At 38.1% G+C, this 14,852-nt stretch overlaps 1 protein-coding gene across 1 annotated transcript; it reads left to right on the top strand.

Annotated features, from left to right (window-relative positions):
- Positions 1–336: 336 nt before the first annotated feature.
- Positions 337–11,535, top strand: LOC133562188 (protein NDRG1-like). The gene is made up of 12 exons (XM_061916142.1): positions 337–483; positions 570–675; positions 1,588–1,708; positions 1,800–1,862; positions 1,943–2,003; positions 3,310–3,396; positions 3,487–3,543; positions 3,842–4,008; positions 7,061–7,160; positions 7,559–7,594; positions 7,684–7,735; positions 10,105–11,535. The coding sequence occupies exons 1-12, from the start codon at positions 433–435 to the stop codon at positions 10,335–10,337; spliced, it is 1,134 nt and encodes a 377-aa protein (XP_061772126.1). The 5' UTR covers positions 337–432; the 3' UTR covers positions 10,338–11,535.
- Positions 11,536–14,852: the final 3,317 nt, after the last annotated feature.

Below are 14,852 nucleotides of genomic sequence, written 5' to 3'. Positions count from 1 at the left end.
GGGCTGGTGGTGTGCCTCCGGACTTTTTTAATGAAAAACATGAGCCTTGGCTGAAAAAAGGTTGAAAAACACTTTTTAAATTATTGTTCATGTTCAAAATGAAATACAAAGGAAATTGAGAAATTCAGAAATCATGAATGAATGTATGAAAGTGTCTTTTTTTGTATAAAGGTATTACGCAAAGCATAAAAACTGAATGGTAAGGATATGGAGTTGTCAACTCTAATACTTGGAAATGAAGCAGCCTGAGGTGAGATTAAAACCGGGGCCAGTTGGCCTCATGTGAGACAGGTTGGACTTGGAGCTTAGCGGCATGATCTGAACGTATATAAAGAAGCTCAAACGGATGCTCTGTCACAGAGCCTGAGCCTATTTGTGCGCTATACAAATCTTTTTGCAAGCCTCCCGTGGATCTTCTGTGCACCAGCAGCCATGGTTCTGGAAGATAATGAGTGTGACTCTGTCTTTGAGCCCCACATCACCGTGAGTATTCTAGTGCATATTTACATCGCATTTTTACTTTTTATGAATGTGGAAAACAAGTGTGCGCCATTCTTTCTGTATTTGAGGAGGAGCATGTGGACACTCAGTACGGGCAAGTCCACTGCGTCATGACGGGGACGCCCAAAGCAAACCGCCCGGTCATTCTAACATATCATGATGTGGGCCTAAACCGTACGTATTCATTCCTTATGTCCTCAATAGCAGCATCGTAGAACTACTGTATGACATTGGCCATTGTTTTTTAATAAAAACGTTGGTTATGAATTATCATAGATCTCGAGAAATTGACTTGTAAATTTAGTTTTTAGCCTTTTTTTTTATTATTATTTATCTTTCTTTTTATTTACAAAACAAATCACACAATATTCATCAATCCAATAAAATAAAATGGAACCACCAAATTCCAACCTCAACCCAATCCCAACTTTGCAATACTTAGGAAGTTAGGATAGAAATGTACACAGTCATTGACACACAAATACAATACTAAAAAAGGAAGAACTAGAATTAATAACAGCAGTAACAATAATGATCATAACAAAATAATAGTGATTAAAAACATTAAACAAGCAAATGAATTTCAATAACAGAAACAATATGTATTATTATTATTATTATTATTGTCACTTATCATTGTCACTTATCATTGCCATCACCATTAAAAAACAGTAACATTTTATAAGCTTGACAACCACAAATTTTAGGAAGAAAAAGTCCTATTTTATATTCATTAAATAATTAAAACATATAATGGATCCCATATTTTAACATATGACTCATTATCTAACCTAAATGCAGTTATTTTCGACCGATCTCGCCTCCATATCCACCAGTCTTTTTGAGTTGGACTATCTATAACCATCCATTTTTTAGCATTATTCTTTTTGTTGTAATGCATATTGCAGAAAATGCATGTTTATTATTTGATGACACATTAATAAATGTATGCAGATCTCCAAGAATACAAGTTTGCAGTGTCTTTAGAATGTGTATATTCAAGAATGTGATTGAAGTTTTGTAATTGTTTTTATTATGATATTGATTTACAGTATACCAATATATTGATTTCTCTCCTCTTTATAGACAAGTCATGTTTCGATACTCTGTTCACACATGAGGACATGCAAGAAATCATTACGCATTTTCCTGTTTGTCACGTTGAAGCGCCAGGACAACACGAGGGGGCCAAAACTCTCCCAACATCGTCAGTCGTCTTCAATATCATTAATATTATTACTACGACTATTGTATATAGTAATAGTACTTATTTGAAATGTTGACTTTTGACCTCTCAGGTATTCCTACCCGACCATGGACCAGCTGTCCGAAGCACTGCCTGCCGTGCTCAAACACTTTAGGTGAGACAGACCTGATAATCCTCATGATAATCTCAAACTAATACCTTAGATCAGGTCCTAATTCTGAACGTGCTTAACAGGTTGCACACTGTGATTGGACTGGGAGTTGGAGCAGGGGCTTACGTGTTGGCCAATTTTGCTGTGAGTCTTGGAATTCTTCTTTTTCCAACCCCAACTGTTATGTTCAGTTCAGTTTAATTTATTCTGGACATGCATGTCAGGTTACTTTGGGGCACAGACTCAGGTTAACAGTTACAGACCTACACTTGTCCGAAAAGGAGTAGGAAGAAGCAGAGCTCATTAAATCCCACCCCTTCTCACTCCTCCTTTCTCCCTTCTCCTGGGCTTTTGTAAAGTTTTAAGTTTTTTTATGTCCTTTAAATATTTGAATTATAAAAAGACAACATCATCAATGTTCAAATAAAACAAATATGACCTCATTATTGAAGAACAGTATTGTCACTTACATTTACACACAGCACCAACATTTTGGAGGAAAGAATAACTTGGTAGGTAAACATATAATAAAGTACAAAAATAATAATAAATAAATAAAAATAAATGTAAACATACACCACAATTATTTGTGGCAGCATAGGAGAAAGTTAAGTACAAGCTTCACTTTTGCATCTCATTACACATAACTGTGGTGCGTTCAAAGACCCTCAGTTAAAGTAAGAAACAGATGCGTCACAATGTTTCAAAGATGGGGGAGACTTAACCCTCAGGATATGCAGTAAAATAGTATAATCACAATATGATGTATTATTATGATTCATATTATCCACTGATGATATTTAAACATGAATGAGCTAATGTCTACTTTCACTCTTAAGTAAAGAAAAAATGTACAAATTCAAAATCATATTTCTGTGATAGGAACTCATATTCTGGCAACTTTTTAATAAATGTGTTGCCCCTTTTAGTGAAAAAAAAGCCCAAAACCAGATTATTTGAGTACGGGGATTATCTAGATATATTATAGACATGTTGATCCCATCTTTTAATGTCAAAAATCTAATTAAGTAATTTATATGTGTTTTATAAACTGATTTCAACCAATTTCATGCAATAATTAGTTTTGTAGTGCATGTAAACATACCAAGTGTGTGTGAATGGGGTGGTGGCGACGTTGGGTCTAGAGTGGGATGGGGGGGCCTTTGGGAGTCTTGCATATTGGGCCCCAGAATTTGACGATGCACCCCTGCTTGTTACACAACACCAGAGCAATATACATATTTTTGTCCACTTCTTTTATTCAGCAAAAAAAAAACTATTTCCTTAGAACATTGTCATTAAATTGATGTAAAAAAAAAAAAAAAAAAAAAAAAGTCCTCTTATAATTGTATTGATGGTGCATTTAAGTGCGTGGTATTTATCATTTATGTGCGGTCGAGATCAGATTTGGCTATAAAAGTTACTTAATGTGTGTATGTGTGTGTTTTAGCTGAATCACCCTGATCTGGTGGACGGATTGGTTCTGATCAACATCAACCCCAATGCTGAAGGATTAATAGACACTGTTGCAAACAAGGTCAGCACTGCAAGTGTCAGCCATGCATATAACTGGCTCCTGCCATGATGAATAAAGCATATCTACAGTACTTGTCTTTGTCTGTTACAGATTACTGAATGGACTCACACCCTCCCTGACACGATCATCACTCACTTGTTTGGAAAAGTGAGTCGTCAGGACGAGTTGGTTATTAAATACTGCTTTTATTTATTTTTAATTTTTTTTTTATTAACACAATTAAATAACAAAACAGTTTTCCTGCTTCTCACCCAAGCTACCTATTCAGCTTTTTTATTTATTTATTTGAAAGTAAAAAAACATTTGCAATAAATACATTGTAAAATATATATCAAATACTAAATAAATACGTAAATAAAACTTTTTTTTTTTCAAAATAATATAAAAAATAAATAACTAATTATAATAATATTGCTTTTTGCTGACTTTGAAACTGGCTTTTTAGGAGGAGATCCAGACCAACCATGATCTCATTGCTACATACCGCCACCACATCACGGCATCAATGAACCAGCACAACGTGGCTCAGTTCTTCCGTGCCTACAATAGCCGCTGTGCTCTTGAAGTGGAGAGGCCTGTTGAAGGGGCAAACATCAATGCCAGGACCCTCAAGTAAGAACCACCATAAGGGACTTCGAGTGGACAAATGTCGGGTTTAACTTGGAGCTTTTGTGTGGCCCTAAACAAGATGTAGTTTATGGTCCCATTTTGGTTTTAAATTGTACTTATGCATTATTAATATGATTATTATTATTATTAGACTCCTGAAGGGCCCCCACCCTAACCTAAACCTAATGTAACTAACACACAGTCGTTATCTTTAGATGGTCTAAAAACACATTATTTACTTGATTTGCTAACTGACCAAAATGTAATATAAAGTAGCCAGAATCTGAGTTTTGATATTCATACAACCTTCCATCCATCCATCCATCCATCTTCCTCCGCTTATCCGAGGTCCGATCGCGGGGGCAGCAGCCCAAGCAGGGAAGCCCAGACTTCCCTTTCCCCAGCCAGTTCCTCTAGCTCCTCCCGGGGGATCCCGACGTGTTCCCAGGCCAGCCGGGAGAGATAGTCTTCCCAACGTGTCCCTGGTCCTCCCCGTGGCCTCCTACCGGTCAGACGTGCCGAGGCGTTCGGGTGGCATCCTGACCAGATGCCCGAACCACCTCATCTGGCTCCTCTCGATGTGGAGGAGCAGCGGCTTTACTTTGAGCTCCTCCCAGATGGCAGAGCTTCTCACCCTATCTATAAGTGAGAGCCCCGCCACCCGGCGGAGGAAACTAATTCTTGTACCCGTGATCTTCTTAGAACCTGTCATTCTAAATATGCCACGATTTCCTTTACTTCATAATGTAAGGTATAAATATTTGCTAATTCATGGATTATCATGAGTGAATAATAACAGTCATATTAATACTCTCATAATTAGTTTATCTATTGGGGGTTAAGCATCCCCTGTCTTAAAAACAAATATCAACACTTCCATTTCGAACTTTGATCATGGTTTCTTGAACGCATCACATTATGTGCTATGAGAGGCAAACATGAAACTTTACCATAACTTTGTCCACTTCTGGCACAAATAGATTTATTATATTTTCACTTTTCTTCTATCACCTCATCCTGATTATACTGAAATTCTATCAATAATTTGATGTTTGGTTTGCTGCTAACAGGAGGAATACATTATTTTGCATTTTTGCAAGGGGTGTAGACATCGTGTCACACATGCCTGATTTGATTCAAACAACCTTATTATTAAACTTTGACAGCAAAATTGATTTGACCTTGACTTTTATGATGTCATCTTTTGTAACTGACAGATTTAAATGAAAGAACAAACTTCACATTCGTACAAAAGCCATGATCGGGTGGCCCCCACCATCGGTTGTGGCCCTAGACAACTGAATTAAGCGTTTGTGCGACAGTCAGCCCTAATTGTGAGGTCAGAGGTCACGATGGCATACAATCACTGTTCTAGTTCACTGCCAAGTTGTGATGAGATTGAAATTGTTGAACTTGACTTATGTTGAACAGTCAAGGATCCTGTCGAGTGAAATATCTAACAAAATGTATTGGTCACAGGTATTTTACTGTGTTGGTTTCGCTTTTACAAATGCACCTGCCGGTCAATCGAGAGCAAGAAAGAGCCCAAATGGGGAATTCTTCAAACCTTTTTTTTTTTAGACATGGGCTTGGTGACGAGGAAACGAGGATGCGGAGATAAAACCTTTGTCTTTGACGCCTTAAATCCAGTATTCCGATCCTCTATCTATAGGTGAACTTTGTTATTGCTGTAAACATCAACATTAAAATGTATAACGGGTGTCAAACATATGGCCCGAGGGCCAGATCAGGCCCGTGAACAGGTTCAATCCGGCCCGCGTAATGAGTTTTCTAAGTATAACCACATTTTTAATGAAATAAACTGCTGTTCTAAATGTGTTCACTAGATGTTGCAATAGCGATTCTTTGTATATTTTTAGATGATGCTACATATGTACAAAATAAACCACTTGATGTTAGTACATCAGTCGAAGAAAAGGATCAAACTACATAAATAACATTCTGTGATTAGATTTTGATATAATTTTTCTTATCTTATAGGAAATGATAGTACCCAGGCCTAAAACGCAGAGTGGCCTCTCTTTAATTAAAAAAAAATGCTGCATTATGTGAGTGTTCCTACTTTAAAGCCAGGTGAGAAATTCGAGACCCGCGGGCCAGATGTGGCCCGCCACATCATTTACGTGGTCCGAAGAAACCTGGAAATAATATACATCAATAAAACACCTAATTATTCTTACTAAATGTATTCGTCAGTTTCATTTTCACAGAATAAAATACATGTATTACATGCAATTGCATATACTTTAAACTTTAATATTGGCTAATAATGCAAAAAATGTCATATGATTATACATTTTTGTTCAAACCAAGAGTAATACTTAAATATCTTCTTGATTCATGATTTCAAAGCAAGTTCCATCCATCCAATTGTCTACCGCTTGTCCAATAAATTTTACGGTAAAAACGTGGAACTCAGTCGCCAGAATGTTACCTTGAAAATTGAGGTACAGATTTTCCATTCACAATAATCATACTACATTTTACGGTAGAATTCTGTCAAATGAGCTGCCAGTTTATTTTACTCGAAAATCCACATTTTTTTATTTTTTTTTACAGTGTACATAACAAAATATATAATTATCAAATGCATCGGAAGTTGTGTAATAATGTCATTGGGCGAATCCTCATACATTTATATTCATATTTATTCGCTGTTATAAACAGCGTTCTAGGGGCAACCAAAACTGAGTTTCTTTTGTCTAAGGAATTTGTGTAATTAATTTAAGTAATTGTAGAGCAAACGGGTATATATTTCTAGAAAATACAAAAAAAGTCAATAACACCGATGTTTTAAATTCATATTTACTTTCTCATACATTTACACACCTTGCCTTATGCGGTCATGCCAGAAAGTAATTTGTTGCTGTTCATTAAAGTTGAGAATGGGTAAGAAAAGTAGCTCATCCCCTAGGAGGCGTGTCCCATTGTTCAGTACTGTATTTGTTTGGAGCCAGACTTGAAAACGGGAGAACACATTATTGCAGGAAAGAACCACCCACTTATCAAAGTCTTCCTTTGTGATGTGTCCCAGATGCTCTACTTTGCTGGTCGTTGGAGACAGTTCTCCTGCTGTGGAAGTCGTGGTGGACTGCAACTCCAAGCTCAACCCAACAAAGACCACACTGCTTAAGGTAAGCGTAAGCCTTAAAGTATTGCGGGGTTCCTCAAAATAGCGGGTGAAGACCCCCTGGTTGTGTCTACGCTGTATTATTCATCTTAGAACGATACACAGAACTGCAGATAAGTGGCAGCAGTGCTTACTCTAATCCCTAGTCTACCTACTAAAAGTAGTAAGTACACAGGGACACAGAGGTAACGGAGGAAGTGTGTGACAGGAATGAAAAGAAAATAGTGTTGTCGTCAGCGGCATGTATAATGTAACTCTAATGAACATCATCAAGTTCTCAACAGTAATTCAATTAGGGGGTGTCACGGAAATTTCTGAGCTCCTGCGGTTCATGACAGAGACAGACACTGAATGTTGTTAAATATCATCTCATAATGCAACTCTTATGTTTTGACCCACTAGATGGCTGACTGTGGAGGACTTCCTCAAGTGGCTCAGGTATGCCAGTATATTAATTACTGACCACTGTGGTGACTTGCCGCTGCAAACTCATGTTGAAAATATACATTTATTGTGTCTTCTAACAGCCAGCCAAAGTGGTTGAAGCCCTCAAATATTTCATCCAAGGCCTGGGATACCGTAAGTCACAGATGTGTAACATTGCTCATCATAAAACAGTGCTAATAAGTGTTTGACTGCACATATTTGTCCTTACTTACATTCATTCCTACACCTTTGAAATATCTGAGATGGGGTTTTCTGGTGCTGTTTTCCAGTGGTTTACTTCTTACATTTTTAATGTTGCTTTTAATGACGTAATGTAAAATGTGTCCAACCTGGCACGTGGTGTGGCCCAGGTTTCTGTTCTCAATCAATCCATCATTTTAAAGTTTACTTTATTGCCCTAAATCACGAGTGTCAAAAAGGGCTGCACAAGCCACAACGACATCCTCGGCTCAGATCCCACATTCTGGGGCCTGTTTTATTTTTGTTGTATCTGATGCCGCAGGTTTTAAAAATGTTTCTCATCATTTCTATGCAGATGATATTCAACTGTTATGCTCCTTCAATGCAATGATTCAGAGTTTCACTTTTTATCTGAATTCTTGGAGTGCATATCCTGTATTAAAAAATGGTTGTCCTCAAATTTTCTCCAGATAAAGTCAAACAAAACGGAAATTCTGATAATTGCCCCTGATAAAATGATCCCCCTGATCAAGAACTCCCTTGGTGTTCTGGGTGCATCTGTTAAAAGCAGCCTCAAAAACATTGGGGCTGTGTTTGATCAGTCAATGTCTTTGGAGGCTCACTGTCGCCAACTGACCAAAAACTGTTTTCATCATCTCAGAAATATTTCTAAAGTTCAAAATTGGATCTCGAAATTATCATTCAAGCGTTCATTTTGTCTCGCATTGACGATTGCAATTCTCTTTTCACCCTTTTCAACAAGTCCACGCTGAAGATACTTCAGACTGTACAAAATGCGGCTGCCAGACTTTTGACCGGTGCACCCAGAACAGCCTATATCACCCCCGTTTTATCCAGTCTTCATTGGCTTCTCGTTAAATTCCGCATTTAGTTTAAAATTTTAGTCCTGACATTCCATGCATTGCATGGTAGGGCCCCTCAGTGCATTAGTGACTTGCTATGCCCCTCCTCTTCAGGGCGCAGCCTCCGGTCTTCAGGGCAGGGTCTTCTAAAGATCCTGAAAACTTGTTTTAAAACCCGCGGAGACCCGGCATTCCAGGCTACAGACCCCAGACCCTGGAACAATTTGCACCAGTCCCTTCATTATGTGGACTGTGTTGACACTTTTAAGAAACATTTTAAAACGTATTTTTAGTAAAGCTTTTAATTATTGCACCTTTTAACTATCATTTTTAATCCACTTTGAATCATTTTTATGATGTTGCCCCTGTTGGTTTAATTCAGGGGTCACCAACCTTTTTGAAACCAAGAGCTATTTCTTGGGTACTGATTAATTCGAAGGGCTACCAGTTTGATACACACTTAAATAAATTGCCAGAAACAGCCAATTTGCTCAATTCTGTTAATATTAATAATTAATGATATTTATCTTTGTGCAAACACTGATCATCTTAATGATTTCTCAGAATAAATATATATTTTTGATGATATGTTTCAAATAGGTTAAAATCCAATCTGCACTTTGTTAGAGTATATAACAAATTGGACCAAGCTATACTTCTAACAAAGACAAATAATTATGTCTTCTAGATTTTCCAGAACAACAATTTTAAAAGAAATTCAAAAGACTTTGAAATAAGATTTAAATTTGATTCTACAGATTTTCTAGATTTGACAGAATATTTTTGGGGAATTTTAATTATAATAAGTTTGAAGAAATATTTCACAAATATTATTCGTCTAAAAAAACAGAAGCTAAAATAAAGAATTACATTAAAATGTATTTATAATTATTTACAATAAAAAAAGTTAATTTACATGAACATTGATTTAAATTGTCAAGAAAGAAGAGGAAGGAATTTAAAAGGTAAAAAGGTATATGTGTTTAAAAATCCTAAAATCATTTTTAAGGATGTATTTTTTCTCTAAAATTGTCTTTCTGAAAGTTATAAGAAGCAAAGTAAAAAAACAAATGAATTTATTTAAACAAGTGAAGACCAATATTTTATTAGATTTTTAAATTCTATTTGAGTTTTGTCTCTCTTAGAATTAAAAATGTCGAGCAAAACGTGACCAGATTGTTAGTAAATAAATAACATTTTAAAAATAGAGGCAGCTCACAGGTAAGTGCTGCTATTTGAGCTATTTTTAGAACAGGCCAGCGGGCAACTCATCGGGTCCTAAAGGGCTACCTGTGCCCGCGGGGACCGCGTTGGTGACCCCTGGTTTAATTGAAATGTTGTTTTACTTCACCTGTGTTTTGTACAGCGTTTTGTGATTTTATCTGTGAAAAGCGCTTTATAAATAAAATGTACTTACTTACTTACTTACACTAATGCAAGTATTTTCTCTCCATATAGTGTCCAGTGCCAGTATGACCAGACTGCGTTCACGTACGGCCTCTGGCTCCAGCGTCTCCTCCATGGAAGTTTCTCGGAGCCGCGCGCACACCAACGAACTGCAACGCGGTCGCACTCACTCACACGGTGCTGAGGAGAAGCGTGGACGCTCCCACACTGACGCCTCCATCGAGAGCCTCTCCAACAGCAACATGGACCGATTGATTTCAAAGTCCACTGAGGTGGCATGCTAGAGTTCACACTGCACTTATCTCATACATTTTGGTTAAATGATAACTGTTTTTACCTAGCTCCACCCTCTTCTTGCATGCTATGCGACCTTCACCAGGGCCAACACAGATAGACAAACAACATTCACACTCACATTCACACACTAGGGCCTATTTAGTGTTGCCAATCAACCTATCCCCAGGTGCATGTCTTTGGATATATATATATATATATACATATATATATATATATATATATATATATATATGTACACACACACACACATTTATTTATATGAGTAACACAAAGATGTAAATACTTTTTTTTTGTTTCTTCCTTGTACGTTTATCAGGGAATAATTTTCAGAAATGTAAAACTTATTGTTCATGCAGCATAAAAAAAAGCTACATTCCAACAGGCAGCAACAAACTCTGTTGTGTAGTAACTCATTTGTACCACTCGATGGTAGTGTGCACATTTGTGTTTGAGGTCCAGTTCATGGAAAGCAGCAACATTGATATAATCCATCCGGCACAGCTTTCCAGATATTTTTAAAATGACTTAGGGTTTTATTTTAATCTTTGCTCTTTACCCAGATGGGCTGCATTAAATAAAATAATTTTGAAAAAAATACTGTTGTCATCATCCCTGCACAGTTCATGACACAAAGTCACTGTGTGTGTGTACAGATTCTACTGAATGTGCAGAAAAAAGTAATGCAGTGTGAATGCAGAGTGTGTGGGTCTGTGCATTGTTGACATAAAGCTGTGCCGGCATTTATAATCACATTTATTTAGAATTGGATGTTTGAGGGGGTTGCATCCCGACCGCAAAGCTTCTCGTTTGGAGTATGACGCTGTGATGAATAATAAATGAGAAGAATCTCTTAAGAATGTATTTAAACATGGGATGAACGTGCTAAAGGGCCCTGGCATACAAGATGTTTTGTTGTGTGCTTGGGTGTAATGTAAAAGGCTGCATTCTATATTTGTCAATGCTTTAATTCCAGTATGTACAATAAAGAGAAACATTTTTAGGCCAATATTTTTTTTCAAAATACTACCTAAGGTCCAAAATGTAATGTGCACAGACTTGCAGTATTGAGAAATACGTGCACGGCCACACTTTTTAAATATTCAGTGCATGTGTCACTTAACCAGTAGCATAAAAGGCTTTGTGTGTTTTGCTGAATTAAAATTTAATATCCCCGTTTCCATGTTACATGTGGTATGCACATCATGACATCACATTTAAATCCCATGTATAACTTGAAGGCCTTTTGTCTTATGCTTGTAATATGTGATCATTTTTCTTCATAACTTTACATGTACTTGTCTTTCTGTACTGTACAGCATTGAAGTAATCTAAAGTCGTGGTCAAAAGTTTACATACAATTGTAAAGTGCTGGGTATTGTGGCCAAACAGCTCAATTTTTGTTTAAACTGACATCACATGGACAAAGATAAGACCTTCTGGAGGAAAGTTCTGTGGTCAGATGAAACAAAAATTTAGTTGTTTGAAAGAGAAAAGGTGAGACCTTTAATCCCAGGAATACCATCCTACAATCAAGCATGGTGGTGGTAGTATTATGCCCTGGGCCTGTTTTGCTTCCAATGGAACTGGTGCTTTACAGAGTGTAAATGGGACAATGAAAAAGGAGGATTATCTCCAAAGGAAAACCTAAAATCATCAGCCTGAAGGTTGGGTTTTCCAACAGGACAATGACCCCAAACACACATCAAAAGTGGTAAAATAATGGCTAAATCAGACTACAATTAAAGTTTTAGAATGGCCTCCCCAAAGTCCTGACTTAAACGTGTGGACAATGCTGAAGAAACAAGTCCATGTCAGAAAACCAACAAATTTAGCTGAACTGCACACATTTTGTCAAGAGGAGTGGTCAAAAATTCAACCAGAAGCTTGTGGATGGCTACCAAAAGTGCCTTATTGCAGGGAAACTTGCCAACGGACATGTAACCAAATATTAACATTGCTGTTTGTATACTTTTGACCCAGTAGATTTGGTCACATGTTCAGTAGACCCATAATAAATTAATAAAAGAACCAAACTTCATGAATGTTTTTTTGTGACCCACAAGTATGTGCTCCAATCACTCTATCACAAAAAAATAAGAGTTGTAGAAATTATTGGAAACGCAAGACAGCCATGACATTATGTTTTTTACAAGTGTATGTAAACTTTTGATCGCAAATGTAAGTGAACCACATACAGTGGCATAATGGCACATTGTATTCAAAGTTTGACCCTTTTGCTCCTGTCATCATCAAAACACTAGTGCTGCTATTTTCCTAAGTTCGTGGAGTACTTCTAGTTTTATTCGGAAACGTTCTGATCATTTTTATTGTGGACTACTGGCATTTAATTACTTCCGACAGGAGCGATTGCATTAATGTAATGAGACGTGTTTATTTCGCATGTAAATGTAGGGGCAGGTAAGAAAGTTTACATTATTTTGAGTCTTTCTATTTATTTGTATTACAAAATGTGTCAGTTACCATGATGAACCAACAAGGAGTAATCATATTAATGAAAAGATACATGTTTATTTCGCATATAGGATAGGATAGGATAGGGTAGGATAGACGTTATTTATCCCACAATGGGGAAATTATGTGGTTGCAGTGCAGATACAAAAAGTCCACAAAAAATAAGGTAAAAAAAAAACCACAAGAAGGAAGGAAACATCAACAACTACAAAGGACATAAAAGACATTAAAAAATGGAGCAAAAATGTGATGCAACAAGCTGCCACTTTAGCGGCGCCATTAAACACAACAAAGAATCAAAAAATATGTAAATCAAATACAATGGTTCTCAAACTTTTTTCCACAAAAAATCCCCTCAGACCAAACTTTGCTCTTCAAGTACCACCATAATGACCAACATTAAAAATAAAAGGAAAATATTTTATTTAACGAGTATATTTAATATTTTTGGTTTCTGTAGCAGTACACACAGTTTTAACAGTAACACTGTGAACACAGGAAAATAAAATACTGTACAAGAATCAAGTGATTCTTTGGCATACCACTAGATGGAGCCCTGCACGAATCACTAGTGGTACACGTACCACAGTTTGAGAATCCCTGAACTAATACATATTGTACATGTACGATTGCACCATGCATTGACAAACAACAAAACAAAAACACTATTTCAACACCCACATACACCGCGGTGGCCTCTGCAGTGCTTCATGCCACCATCTGCTGAGGGGTAGCGCAGCCAGAGACAGAACAAAGCAACCAAGAGAACCGACTCTGTCCTAGTCCGCCCACTAGCTCTCGGCCCATGTCCAGTCTACGCGGATGAGCAAGAATCTGTCCAGGGAGGAAGTGCAAAATCTCCTCCAGTCTCTCCACGTGGACTACGGTGTGGCAGGGAGCCAGCAGCTGGTCTCCGGTGCAAACATGGCCATGGCCAAAAGGCTCCCCGACGGGCATATCCAAAAGCTCAGAAAAAAGCACCGCAGAAGTCACAAAAGTGTTACGCACCCCTTGTTGCGCTGCAGCCCCTAAAGGCAGAAACACATGAAAAGAAGAGGGACATACCAAGAACACTTTAGAACATGGGTGTCAAACTCTGGCCCGCGGGCCAAATTTGGCCCGCCGTTTAATTTCATTTGGCCCTTGAGGCAATATCAAATTAACATTAGAGCTGGCCCGCCGGTAACACAACATTCACATGCGCCACACTGTGAACCCACACCACACTAGAATGACAAAACACATTTCGGGAGAACACCCGCACCGTAACACAACATAAACATAACATAAATTTTGGCCCACTCTGTATTTGAGTTTGACACCCCTGCTTTAGAAGGATACACAAGAGCGCAGAGCTCCAGCAACCAGCAGCCACTACAGCGGCTCCTTCTTGGAAACAACAGAGCTCCTCCCTCGAACTCTAAAGGAGTGCACCGCCACTAATTTTGATCGCTTGTGTCCGTAATCTTGTCTTTTCGGTCATAACCTAAAGCTCATGACCATTGGTGAAGATGGGAAATTGAAAGCTTTGCCTCCCGGCTCAGCTCCTTCTAGTTAGATGTGTTGGTTAATATAAAAAAAACCCTGCTAAGAGCAATCGCATCACAGTCATTCAATGACTCGGCTACGTTGCACGCATGACTGTACGTGTGCACGCAATGGTGCCTTGTCCTGGCCCAACTCTTGGGTATACAAAACTTGAGAATCAGAGAACACATATTAGCTAAACGTATTGGACTTTAGGTATGAAGTGGCCCATGTTAGGGTTCATACTCCTGCCGCCTCTCTTTCTGCTGTGCGCACTACTGAGTGCACCGCGGGTCACGCCCACAGGTGTTCCCCCTCGGCTGCGGTCGCGCCTCCGCACGGCTGCAATCAACACACCTGCCGGTGATGAGCGACCTGCCTTCACAAGCCAGCGCGTCTTGAGATCCAGTGCCAGAACGTAGCAACTCATACACGTACAGTCAGCCCATTACATCTCCACCCTTCTCCATCCTTATGTATAGGCCAACTTAAAAGTAAACAAT

This window comes from Nerophis ophidion, linkage group LG11, assembly GCF_033978795.1.
Source record: "Nerophis ophidion isolate RoL-2023_Sa linkage group LG11, RoL_Noph_v1.0, whole genome shotgun sequence".
In the NCBI taxonomy this organism is placed as follows: Eukaryota; Metazoa; Chordata; class Actinopteri; order Syngnathiformes; family Syngnathidae; genus Nerophis; species Nerophis ophidion.
Note: the sequence above shows the minus strand (reverse complement) of the source record. Positions and strands in the feature narration are given on the sequence as shown.

Bases quoted from the DNA above. Each gene is read 5' to 3' on its own strand.
- LOC133562188 (XM_061916142.1), top strand. From the start codon at position 433: ATGGTTCTGGAAGATAATGAGTGTGACTCTGTCTTTGAGCCCCACATC. The intron at 3,544-3,841 runs GTGAGTCGTCAG...CTGGCTTTTTAG, and splicing joins TCACTCACTTGTTTGGAAAA to GAGGAGATCCAGACCAACCA. The intron at 4,009-7,060 runs GTAAGAACCACC...GATGTGTCCCAG, and splicing joins ATCAATGCCAGGACCCTCAA to ATGCTCTACTTTGCTGGTCG.